This window comes from Bos indicus x Bos taurus, chromosome 1 (assembly GCF_003369695.1).
Source record: "Bos indicus x Bos taurus breed Angus x Brahman F1 hybrid chromosome 1, Bos_hybrid_MaternalHap_v2.0, whole genome shotgun sequence".
NCBI lineage: Eukaryota > Metazoa > Chordata > Mammalia > Artiodactyla > Bovidae > Bos > Bos indicus x Bos taurus.
The window spans coordinates 156,179,818-156,193,431 of NC_040076.1; the positions used below are offsets into that span (position 1 = coordinate 156,179,818).

Genomic DNA, 13,614 nt, shown 5'->3' on the forward strand with positions numbered 1-13,614 from the left:
ATGGCAGGGGGAGACGATTGGTGTAATTAACACCCCTGAATTTAGGAAAATTGTGTCTGGCAGGAAAATGTGTACATGTTTGGCAAAAATTGAGTGACAGGTCAAGAACTCTTCAAGCTAAGAAGATTTTATCAACAGATGCATTCCCCATCTGCTCACTGAATGCAGAGAAATGGAAATCACATTTTTTCTCTGTCAACTGAAGTTTCAGTTATACTCAGAGTCCATACCGATAACTGAGATGAAGAAATGTAGAACAGGAATAATATAAGATGAAGCTATTTTCTATGTGGAATGAAAGATATTGTCAAAGACACATTCTGGGCTTCATTACGAAACTCACACTCGTGTTTGCAAAAGGCACAATTCAAAGACACACTACAAAAGCAAATCTGTGCTTGTACCAAAACTCAGGTAATCTCAGTGCACAATTCAAAGACACACTACAAAAGCAAATCTGTGCTTGTACCAAAACTCAGGTAATCTCAGTGTAAAAGCTGGCCATTCAGGTGTTACTGGACCATAGGACACCAACGCCACAGAAGGATTACTTAAGCCATGTTTGATAAATGTTTGACATTTATCATGTTTGACAATGTTTTCAAAATCTGCTATTTTGACATGATGGGGGCTTCCGTGGGAGGAGATCATGTGCAACATTTTTACCTGCCAGAGTGACAGTGACACTCCTGCGTCTTGCAGTGCTATTTAGAGGAAACTGGAGAAAGCTATTTAAGTTCAAGTGAAAATAACAAACTCATAGTAAGAGATTAACCATGCAATTGATCGTTTATTAAATTACTCATGTATCAACAAAGATTTGCACTGTGTTGGCCAAAAAGTGCATTCGGGTTTTTCCACACACTGTAACAGGAAAAGCCAAACAAGCTTTTTGAACAACTCAATCAATGGCAGGGTTTTTGCAAGGCCTTGGGCTACTATGAAAAGATAAAGACCATCGTACCTGCCCCCACCCCTTCCTCACACTGGTCCTTACTCGATTCCTATCAACACCAAGCTGTGTATCATTGTATTTTAGCTCACGCATCATTTTTAGAGAATTCTTAATCCATCTGACTGCAGTTACTCAAAACTTAAGGATGCGCGTGTGCCAAGCCGCTTCAGTCGTGTCCAACTCTTTGCGACCCTATGGACTGTAGCCCGCCAGACTCCTCTGTCCATGGGATTCTCCAGGCAAGAGTACTGGAGTGGGTTGCCATGCCCTCCTCCAGGGCATTTTCTCAACCCAGGGATCAAACCCATGTCTCCTGCGGCTCCTGAATTGCAGGTGGTTTCTTTACCACTAAGCCACTGGGGAAGCCCCAGACTTAAAGATACAGGACCTTAATCAAAAATTTCAAAAGCTCTGATTACTGCTATGACCATTTGCTCCTGGAAAGATACACACGAGGAAAGGCTGAAACGTGGAGACTCTGTTTCTTCCAATATTAACTATGTCAAAGTGTTAACAGGAATGGTTTACCTCTCCATGCTGAGGCTGAAGAGCAGTTACAGAGATAGCTGGCTTTTATTTCCTTTGGGCTCGGTGTTTCCTGGGTTAATATTCACCAGAGTTTCAACTAAGTTCAGTGACTGTGTTGCATTATTAAATACAGACACCTGAAATTCTGGCATAACACCAGTCTTCTGGGGGATAAACTTTAACATCCATCATATGATTTAATCGTCACAACAAAGCCCTTGTTGAGATATGACTCAGGAGGATGAGACGTGCTATCACATCAGTGAAACAAATTAAACACAAAAGGGGAAACCCAGGCTGGAAATGCAGGCGATGATGGTTTCTAGGCTGACAGAAGCTCGGAGGAAACGTGGGTATGGCAGAAATAGAAAAACTGTGGTACTTCACGATTCCCTTTTTAGAGGTAGGGCAAGATCAGTGTGCGGATTATCATGGATGGTTGAGAGGTCTGTTAACACACAGGCGTTTCTACTCATGGTGGAGATGCTGCTCAAAAGAGGGAACGCACTGCCAGGAAGCCTTCTAAACCTCATGATTTGTCAGCTGTGTGGTGTGGGGAGAGAGAGAAGGGAAGAACCTTTAGATACTCCAGAGTTTTGGCTAGAAGACTGAACTACTTGGAAGCACAGATGGTGTTTTCATCAATTCTTCTGCCTAACAGTTGGGATTTTGGAAGGCCGAGAGAAATCTTGGCTAGGAACAGTTGCCCACACACACAGTAGTGGTGAACTGGTTTGGCCAACAGTTTTGAAGACCAATGGATTCTTATCCACTGAAACACGAGAAGGCAGAGGAGAAAGAAGAGGGGAAAGTGAGTAAAGAAAGTGTAACTTAATACACAAGTAAAAGAATAATGTGTATTATTGATAAGCTGTGGTTTCTTTACTATATTTGGAAGTAGCAATAATCAGAAGGCCACTCTAAAACAGCCATGAAGGATGGCAACCAGGGATGGAAAACCTTTGCCAAATTTCAGCATAAAACTGCTCTGAATAACTTAATTGAATTTGTCACTTGGCACTCTGAATGTAATCGTGAGATATGGGAGTCAGTACACAGAGCAAATTTCCCCAGGGAATCAAAACTACCCATGGAAATCCAGCTTATATCAGGATGTATGACAAAGCAGAAGGATGAATGAAGTCTAGCAGAAGTCTCGGCCTAAAGGGACCTATTTCTACAATTGTGAAGGAAACACAGTAAAATGAAAAGGATTCTTAGTGGTGGGAATGCCACCTGCTCATAAAAACTTGGAAATACCCAAGGATTTGATTCAGGAAATTCATATACAAAAACTTTAAGAGTCTTAATACTTATTTTTAGCATGTTTACATGGGGTAAAGAGCCCCAGTTACAGATTTTCCAAAGTAATTTTGTATTAGGAATCTTTTCCACATGATAATTAAGGCAAAATCATGAGATAACATAAACATTGAAGGTGATGTGAGAACCAAAGTCCTTCAAAATGGCAGGAACTGAATTCATTTACACGTTTAAGATTTACTGGAAACACATTGTGTTCTGGGCATTGCCCTGAGTCCAGGAGATACTGGACTACTCTCATGGAACTCAGAGCCTCCTTGGGGCAGACAGCACTGTCTAAGGTTTAAACTGCCCTGTGAGTATCAGTGAGCTGTCAGGAAAAAGCTCTGCAGAGGAAACGTGGGATTAGATGTGTGAAGGCAGAGAAAGTTACCAGACGGAAAGGGACCGAGGAGAAGAGCCCTTCCCAGAGGAACGGCCTTCACAAGGGTAGTGAGATGTGACTCGCTGTGTATTCAGATGGGTGGTGGGCGAGGGGGAAAATGCAGGAAATGGGCCATTACGGGGCCAAGTGGAGACACTGTTTGCAGCGGCCAAGACATGGAAGCAACTTAAACACCCATCGACAGGAATGGATAAAGAAGAAGTGGTATATACATACAATGGAGTATTACTCAGCCAAAAAAGGAATGAAATAATACCATTTGCAGCAACATGGACGGACTTAGAGATTATCACACTAAGTCAGAGAATGACACGTGTCTTATGATATCACGTAAATGTGGAATCTTAAAAAAAAGATACAAATGAACTTATGTACAACCCAGAAACAGACCCACAGACATAGAAAACAAACTTACTGTCACCCAAGGGGAAAGGCCAGGGGTGACTGAGTAGGAGTTTGGTGTCAACACGTACACACTACTTAAATGAACAACAAGCACAGGGAGCTCTACTCGGTATTCTGTAATAGCCTGTGGGGAAAAGAGTCTGAAGATATACGTGTGTGCATATAACTAAACCAGCTTATGCACACCTGAAACGAATACAGCGTTGTAAGTCAGCTGTGGCTGCATGTGAAGTCGCTTCAGTCGTTTCCAGCTCTGCATGACCCTGTGGACCACAGCCGGCTCCTCTGTCTGTGGGATTCTCCAGGCAAGAACACTGCACTGGGTTGCCACGCCCTCCTCCAGGGGGGTCTTCCCATCCCTGGGACTGAACCCATGTTTCTTGTGTCTCCTGCATTGGCAGCTGGATTCTTTACCTCTAGTGCCACCTGCGAAGCCCATAAATCAATTATACTTTAATTTTTAAAATAGCGATAAAAAAAAAATCAAGACCTGTGAGGTGCTTTGTAATACCAGCTCTGCTTTCTGATGTGAGTGACAGAAGACATTCAAGCAGTTGAAGGTAAATGGGAAAAAAACTGGTTCATTGGATCTGAGAGATTTATTTACTTCTATTGACCGATCTGCAGCATTCCAGTTTCATGTTGTATTTTGAATACATCTCCTTAAGTGGACTTAGCCTTGATCACGAAGTAGTCCCAACAACCTTTTTTTTTTTAGTGATCATCTTCTTATCTGTACTGTGAAAAATACCATCCTTGAAAAGTAGAGAAGTTGGCCTTTTTGCTTTCTGTATTTGATTAAGAGTAAAGCCTTTCCTGTTTCAGAATGAATTTTGTTAGCGAGCCCAGCAGGACGCAGAAGATAAGAGTGCTATGAAGCTCTACCATATTCTGTGTGGCAGGACGTGGTCACCTTCAGTGACACCAGCCTCCACCTGCAGGGGTTGCCATCTCTCCAGTGCTTTGTCCTCACAAAGGGAAAGTCCCTTACCTAACAGGGATTGACTCCCTGTGAAGCTTTAGTAAGGTGCAGGGGTGTGTTCCCAGTGGCACAGTGACAGCAACCTTCCCTGATGTGAACTGAACATTGCCCTCTAGAGCTAAAGAAGGCTCTATTTCCTTGGGTTCTCTGCTTCTTTTTAGTTCAAGCTAATGTAGTAATTTTTTAATGAAAATGCTAATGCTGTTTACATTCCTGGAGCCATTCAAGATTCTGGAGTTCCCATTCAAAGCTCAGGGCCTCAAAATTGTGGCATAGAAAAAGTTCAGTGTCAAGAATGCGGCCATAGAGAGGTATCCCAACCGTAGGAAAATATTGGTTTCTTTTGAATGCTAAAAAAAAAAAAAAATAGTTCATCAGCAATATGTCTGTTAACGTATTGCCCAGTTCCAGATTTCCCCTTTTTACAAACCTTTTTTGTTGGTGGCCGATTGATATAGTTTGCTGTGAAGAGGCTTGACTGTGCTTGATTGGTCTCTTATTTTTGGGGAGAGAGCATCTTTCTTCAGATTCTCTTCCTTTATAGGTTATTTCGACCACTGAGTAGAGCTCCTTGTGCTGGACAGTCATCCTGTCTGCTTATCTGTTTAATAGTGTGTGGATGTTAGCCCCCAGATCCTAATTCACCCCCTCCGCTCCCCCTGTCATAACCATCCACTCATTTCCTACGTCAGTGGGTCTATACCTCTTTTGCATATAAGTTGGACCTAGAGATTATCATACTAAGTGAAGTAAGCCAAAGACAAACATATGATACCGTTTATATGTGGAATTTAAAAACAATGAACTAATTTCAGACAGCTTTTAAACATGAGGCTCCTGTTTGCATCATCCATGCTCCTCACAAATTCTGACTATGTTAGCAAAAATCTCTCAACTCTTAACCAATATTTTCTCTTTTGTGAGGTAAGATACCATAATAGAAAAAGCAGCAAACCTAGAAAGCTGGAATTCCCTACTGAAAACTGTCAGTCACGAAATAAGAGAACTTAAAATGTCATTTAGGGACTTCCTTGGTGTCCAGTGACTAGGTCTGCCTTGCACCTAAAATGTCATTTAGAGATTTCCTTGGGGGTCCAGCGGCTAAGTCTGCCTTGCAATGCAGGAGATTCTTGGAGACCGAACATTGCAGGATGTTCGATCCCAGGTCAGAGTACCAAGATCCCACATGTTGCAGAGCAACTAAGCCCTTGCACTCAGAGCCAGCCGAGGCCCGATGCAGCCAAATATTTTTAAAATGTCAGTTAACCTCTGAGCTGTAGTGTCCCCACTTTACAGATGGGAAAGTAATAGTGTCCTCCTGATGCTCTTAGTACTGTTTGTCGGTCCAATAGGAAGGTGTACCTAAAAGCATGTTGTATTATTTACTTATTTGTTGAGTATAACTGTTGACGTGTCTAAAATGCAAAGCCATGCTTCAAAGATTATGTCTTTATTCAATGCTAAGGCCAATTGAAAGCATTTTTACTGGGAGCTGAGCCCCGGTCAATTTGATACAGGCATTAACTTAGACAACCTACAAGAATGAATGGTTAACATATCCTTCAAACATCTCATTTAGTATCAACTTTCTCTTCTGAAATTTTGATGGAAGCGCTAATCAACTGAAGATAGAGGCCCTGGGTGAATGCCTGCTGTGTGAGATGCAGAGGTGACTCGTTCGACTGGGTACTTTAGAACTGAGGCCTGGCAGGGTGTGAAATTGACTACCTGCCGTGAAAATTTTGAAACACACAGACTCTTTCTCAGGTTCACGGTTTCGCTTATTAAAGGTGAGTCTCGGAGGTATCTTTTTTGTTGCCAAAAGTTTTAGATCTGCTGAAAAGCCTGGGCAAGTATTAGATTGAGTCCCTTGAGTTCCACCCTAACTGCAAGGCAGAAATATTTTTGGTCTGGCAATTTCAAGGCAGGTGTTACCAGTTGGTTGCCTGAAACATGGAAAAACCTCCTTCTGGCCTTTTAAAAATGCCTGATTTGACTGGCACTACCTCCTGATGGGCCTGCCAGGGAGAATTAGTTTCTTACTGCAATTACAGGAAGTGGACTGAATGAAGTTACTGGGTGAATTAGGAATATATAAGCATGCTAAAAAAAAAAAAAAAAGTCTGACCAAAACAGCAACATTGGTTTTGGCTTCATTGAAACTGAACTGCTCTTTGGTCTTCTTTATTTTTGACGGTATTTGGCCAATGGGTTCAGCTGCTTGTGCTGGAATTTGTGGTTCACAACAGTAGGATCAAGGCAGAGGAAGTCCTTTATAAAATAGTCTTACAGCAATGAAGCCAAGATGTTATCATGTGCATGAATGTTATGAACATAACCAAAGACTAGAAAATAGGTGTGTGTCCTGCTTTCTGAAATATAGGTTTTCCTCACTTTGAAAAATCCAGAAAAGCTGGATTTAAGTCAAATTGAATTTTCTGGTGGTCTTCCATGGTTAAAAAAGCAGTGTGGTTATTAGGAAAATAAACCCTCCAGTGAATTACAATGCTAGTTCAAGTGTAAAACAGATAATGAGGACTCTTCAGTGTTCCTGAGAACTTGAGGGTCACGTCTCCTTTCAAAGTCTTACACAGACTAAGTGTGTCACCTAGAAAAGAGAATAAAGCTCATACTGCACAACTGGGGTTGTGTCAGTAATTCTGCAGGTTTTTGATACAGTGATTCTGGGATCACTGATGGATCCCAGCCCTCCTGGGTCCCCATGGTGTTTATCTTTAGATTCACATCGCTTTGAGATGTCTGGGGTGGGGGGTGTGCACCCTGGAGCACCCCACTAACTCAGAGGAAGCAAAAGACGCTGTATTTAAGAGGTACCAGAGTTGATGGCAATGGCACCCCACTCCAGTACTCTTGCCTGGAAAATCCCATGGACGGAGGAGCCTGGTGGGCTGCAGTCCATGGGGTCGCCAAGAGTCGGACACGACTGAGCGACTTCACTTTGACTTTTCACTTTCATGCATTGGAGAAGGCAATGGCAACCCACTCCAGTGTTCCTGCCTGGAGAACCCCAGGGGCGGGGGAGCCTGGTGGGCTGCCGTCTCTGGGGTCGCACAGAGTCGGACACGACTGAAGTGACTTAGCAGCCGCAGAGTTGATGGACCTTTATTTCTAATTTTGTCCAAGACGCTCAAATCACTTATTAAGAATGTCAAAGACAAATATCACATGATATCATTTATGTGTGTAATCTTAAAAAAATGATACAAATGAACTTATTTACAAAACAGAAAGAGATTCACAGACATAGAAAACAAGTTTGTGGTTACCAAGAGAGAAAGGGGGGAGGAGGGCTAAATTAGGAGTTTACTAAATTACACTATTGTATATAAACTAGAAAACCAACAAGGACCTGCTGGATAGCACAGGGTGCTCTACTTAATGGTTTGTGATAATCTTTAAGGGAAAATAACCTGAAAAGGAGTATGTGTGTGTGTGAGTGCTCAGTCGCTTCAGTCTTGTCCAACTCTTTGCAACCCTATGGACTATATATAGCCCACCAGGGTCCTCTGTCCATGGGATTCTCCAGGCAAGAATACTGGAGGGTTGCCATGCCCTCCTCCATGGGATCTTTCCAACCCATGGATCAAACCCACGTCTCCTGTGGCTTTTGCATTGCAGGCAGATTCTTTACCACTGAGCCACTGGGGAAGCCCCAAATGTGTGTGTGTGTGTGTGTGTGTGTGTGTGTGTGTGTGTGTGTGTATTGAGTTTGCCTAAAAGTTCCAGGATGAACTTTTAGGCCAACCCAATGTGTGTAGCTGAATCACTTTGTTATCCATGTGAAACATTATACATCAACAATATTTCAATAAAAAAAATAATAAAGGTAAACAATTAAAAAAAAAAAAAAAACCAGACTACATCTCTCCAGGTCTCCTCAGAATGAGGATGGCTTTAGATCAGGTGCTCAGCTTCCTCAGTCACCCTTCCGGCTTGGCTGGAGTTGGAGGCAAAGCCGTCTTCCGGACCTTCTTACTGGGAAACCGCCCTTCCCTTCCTCGGGCTCTGAAATCACAGCCCTGCTGGTCTGAGCGCTGCCTTCCGCTCTGCTTTGTCCACGCAGGTAACCACGCTGACTCAGGAGGTCTCCCAGCTCGGCAGGGACATGAAGACGGTGATGCAGCTTCTTGAGCACGTCCTGTCGCCGCAGCAGCAGTCCCGGCTTTGCTCTCTGCACACCGCCTCTCTGCGTCCCTCCGGTTTCCAGGGCGGGATAACCTGGAGCACACACCAGCCCTGTCTACACTTGCAAGCCGCCGGCGCCACCTACACCCCAGCCCAGCTCTGCCAGGGGAGTGTCACCCCCGACAGATGGAGTGTGGGGCCCTCTTCGGCGGGGGGCAGCCCCCAGCGGGTGGGAGCCCAGGAGCAGAGTCCTGCGGGCCGGGAGCTCCGCGCCTCCCCGAGCCTGGATCACGCGCCTGCCCACTGCCAGCTGGTCCAGGAAGGTCGCCTGCAGCTCCTCAGGTGCGTCTCCCCGCAGTCGGACACGACGCTGACGCCGCTGCAGTCCATCTCGGCCACCCTCTCCTCCTCCGTCTGCTCCTCCTCAGAGACGTCTTTGCACCTGGTTCTCCCCAGCAGATCGGAGGAGGGGAGCCTGGGCCAGGGCGCCGTGAGTTCCTTCAGTCTGGAAAATCTGCCGGGATCTTGGGAGCGGGAAGGACGGGCATCGGTCTCCACCGAAGCCCTGGAGAGCTTTCCGCTGGAAATGGTCGCAAGCACAGCAGAAGGGAAAGATGACAGGGTCGTGCGCGTATGAGGTCAGTGCACCTCGCAGGTGCCCGCCTCTGCCCGTCACTGCGGGATGCCAGCCTGGGGTGGCCTTGCTTGCCCCTGGCGGCGTGAAGACTGGGCAGACCCGTGGAAAACGGGACCCAGGCCAGGGCAGAACCACCTCCATCCTGCAGCAGATACTTCCTACATCCTAGAGACAAAACAGGAGCCTTTTCCTGTGCAGGGATTAACTTACCGGTCTGTCTGACAGACTTTGGTGAAAGCCCAAAGACCCTGAGGGTCTGAGCAGCTACACGTCCCAGACGAAGAATGTGTGGACTCGTGTCCTGGGTGGCTTTTCAGAAGAGCAGCAAAGGTTTTTTTCCTGAGTGCCTGCGTGTCACTCCTGAACAATATCCAGATTGTGGGCCCTGGGAGTACACAGTTCCTGCTGATCTGCTTTTCAAAAATAGAAGGCGAGTGGACAGTTATCACTGCATGTCATCTCCTAGACAATCAGTCACACAGAGCCGGTGGCCAGCGGTCAGCTATTGCACGTTATTTGCCATGTAAATGAATATGTCTTTATTTATCAAAAAAAAGAGAGGCTATTTTTATATCCTTGGTATGAAATATGTATTTAAACTATTTAAACTATTTATAAAGAAATGAATGTTTTCTTTTCATTTTGGTAAAAAAAAAAAAAAGCTTGCTGTTTTACCAAGAAATGCACTACTGTTACGTCTAGTAGATCAAAAATTATTATTAAGAGGATGTAGTTTTGAAAGGAAGCCCACCCCCTTTCATCTGCATGCAGTTTGCAACAAATGTATCCTCAAGCTTCTGGATTACAAAAAAAAGTGAGATCATATTTTATTAATGAGATAAAAACCTCATACCAGACAGAGGGTCTGGTATGGTGGGGGTTCGGAGCAGAATCCACCCTACCTCTGGGGACTCGTGTAAAATCCTGACTTGAGGCTACCCTCACCGTGCCCACATAAATGTTTTTCCTCCAGCCATCTTATGTGTAGTTCTGGAACCCAAAATTGGTCTGGAGAATATGAGACTGCAACTACATTGAACTATTTTGGCCTCAAAATGAGGAAGAAAAACTTGAGTGTGTCCTTCCTCTGTGCTTATCTTTCAGGAGAGCTTGTGTAGACCGGTGAACATTCCAAAATGAAGCCAGAACTTCGGAACTCTAACTTGTAAAAGGGCTGCCAGCTTGCTTTGGATCAGCACTTTAATTTTTTTTCTTGAAAGCTCTCAACAGCGCTGTAAGTTATGAAGAGCAGGTGTTTTCATTCTCATTTTGCAGAGAAAAATAAATAAATAAAGCCCTAGCAGTTATACAACTAGGATGCTGGAGACAGTCTAGAACCCATAATGCTTTCTACACCTCAACCAATATCCAAATTCAGATGCTGGCACGGTAATAATTTAAATGCCTTTGTTTCAGGTTTATTATGGTTAAGAATGTGTAGGGCCTCATCATTTAAGATGTTCTTAGAGAATATACTGAATTCACCTTCTGGAGTCCCCTGTTCCCATTTCCCACTGCAAAGAATAAATAATTTGAAAGTCGTATTATTAAAGACATCTACACAAAGCAAGACTTCTGGTGTGTGACTCTTATACCCTAAAATTGGCTAGAGCAGCAGAAAGAAAATAAAGCTTCTCTAAGAAAAAAAATTCAATCTCTCCTTACCCAAGTGAATGGGAACATTGAGGGAAAAGCAACACGCAGGGTTTAACGTGTATTTGTAGCCACACATTTGAGCACGATGTGCTCATCGTGACCCACATCATCACTTTAAGCACCATTCCAATAGAACTCACTGGGTTGGTTCTGCTGTCTTTTTGGAAAACTAGCACGGCTATCAGAGACTAATGATGAAGCCTGGCATTCTGACCTGTGAGCATTGACTATGTGCCAACACCTGTTTAAGGAGTAACACCTTATGTTACCTTACATAACAGCCAAACAATGTTAAAGTTATTATTTTATTCCCATTTTGTAGATGAATAATTGGGACATAGACTTTTTTAACCTGCCCAGTCACACTGTTTAAAATAACAGCCCCAATACCCCGTGGCCACTCTGGGTACCCCTCCTTTCACGTTCAAATCTATTCCTGCTGCCTTTTGAAGTTGTACTTGTCATTAATTTCCCTGGAAGTCCATGAATAAAATAAAATATTTGGTTTTGGTGTGTTTCTTTTTTAAGCACACCTGTGGGGTAAATTGGGCTTCCCAGGCAGGTTGGATCCCTGGGTTGGGAAGATCCGCTGGAGGAAGGCACAGGCAACCCACTCCGGTACTCTTTTCTGGGGAAATCCCATGGACAGAGGAGCCTGGCAGGCTACAGTCCATGGGGTCACTGAGAGTCAGACACGAGTGCAGGGACTGAGCATGCATTCATGGGATAAATCAGTCACACTCTGGGGATTTTGGAAAGTCCTAGTGATGCTCCTGGAAATATGCCCGTGATTTTCCAGCCAGTCACCTTCTCTGTGCCTACTCCTGACAGCTGACTTAGTGGCTGTAAGACCCAGCTGCCGTGAGCACGTCTGCAGCTGGACAGGAATGAGCAAGCACCAGGGAGTATTGCAAAAGGGCCCCCGGCTCCTGTGAATCAGCCCCATGCTACCCCTTGTTAACCTTTCCCCTCGCCACCATCGGGCTTCCCTTGTAGCTCAGTTGGTAAAGAATCTGCCTGTAACGCAGGAGACCCGGGTTTGATCCACGGGTAGGGAAGATCCCCTGGAGAAGGGAATGGCAGCCACTCCAGTGCTCTTGCCTGGAGAATCCTTTAGACAGAGGACCTATCGGGCTACAGTCCACGGGATCACAAGCGTCGGACACGACTTAGTGATTAAACCACCGTCATCACCATTATGCTCACAAACAGGACTCTCCCATATCCAGAACAGCGCAGAATGACACGTTTTGGGGTTTCTCTGTGTGGTTGTGTGTGTGGTGATATTATTCTAGGAATGAGAGTTCCACGTTCCTCTAGAGGTTTGGTTCTCTAAGCACTGTGGTTGTGCAGGCGGCAGAGCCCATAGTGCCCCACGAGATGCGTGTCTGTATCCCCACCTTTTCCTCTCCTCCCCACTCTCTGCCGAAGAAGCGAAACGGATCTAGAAAGAAAAGAAGCACAGATGTTCTTGGTCAAGTGTATTTTCTTTAAAATAATACTGGGGACTAAAGTCTTCCGTGTAATTCCATTTAAGAGAACCAGACAGATTATATTAGACTTTATTTTGAGACAATGTAAGAAGACATTTCTGGCAATTTAAGTTACTTACAAATGGAGTTTATTGTATAAGAGGCGATAAAAATCGGAAATAAAGTGTTCTTTCAGAGGTTGCTCAACTATCTCACAGGAATATTGTTTTCCAGAGGGTTCTGTAGGAGGTGGGAATCAAGCAGAATACCTACATCAGGATCACATGAGGTAGTTGTTAGAAATGCCAGGAAAATCTGGCTTCAACCCAGTCCCTTTGAATGGGGTCTGGGAATCAGCCATTCAGCAAACTCCCTGGTGACTTACATGCATTAAAGATTGGGAAATACTTGTCTAGAGTCTATAGTAGTACAAGATTGAGTCCTAGCTAATTTATACACAAGTGGGCCAGCACCTAGATTTCATTGAGGACAGCCTTGGGTCCATAATTGTATAATAGAGAGGCTTGGTTAACACCTGTATCGGGAGTTCTCAAATTTCTGTTTGAATAATGTATTTCTGGGTGTTGCACAGTGAGGCCAAACAATACTGAAACACTGGCGTCTGGAACGGAGAATGGTTGATTCCAAGGTCATGCTCACGACTAAAGAACCCCAAAGTTACCGAAAGCTTTCAGCAAAGCCCGTTTAAAGCAAAAGTGAGGGAGGGACTCAGTTGTTGCAAACGTCTTGGTGTCAGAGCCTTTCTTCTTGAAGTCAGGTCGTGGTCAGGTAACGATGGCCCTGTAAGTCTTTACCAAACGAATGTACTGCTCTGTCCTGACGAGGAAGGGCGAGGTCTCAAGGCACAGCGTTCGCCCTCCAGGGGCCCGGTCCTGGCTGAGAGGAGGCAGACTCAGACGCCAGCTCCCCCGGGCCGGGTTCCCACAGGCTGCCCATATGGGGTGGGGGGACCGGGTCCCACAGACGGACCCGGCAAGACGGCCACCGCTGGTAGGTTGCAGAAACAGGGGCGGGGAAGAGGTTCGTCGCTGCCTCAAGGCCTGGGCCCGCCGGGGGTCCTTGGTGAGGCTCCCGAGCCCTGCAGAGCACGACCCCACCTGTTAC

At 45.0% G+C, this 13,614-nt stretch overlaps 1 protein-coding gene across 1 annotated transcript in view; it reads left to right on the forward strand.

Annotated features, from left to right (window-relative positions):
- KCNH8 (potassium voltage-gated channel subfamily H member 8) overlaps positions 1 to 11,524 on the forward strand; it is a 501,290-nt gene extending 489,766 nt beyond the window's left edge. The window contains exon 16 of the mRNA XM_027549713.1: positions 8,663 to 11,524. Within this exon, the coding sequence (XP_027405514.1) occupies positions 8,663 to 9,361 (699 nt within the window). The 3' untranslated portion in view covers positions 9,362 to 11,524. The remainder of the gene's footprint in view (positions 1 to 8,662) is intronic.
- The last annotated feature ends 2,090 nt before the right edge of the window (positions 11,525 to 13,614 follow it).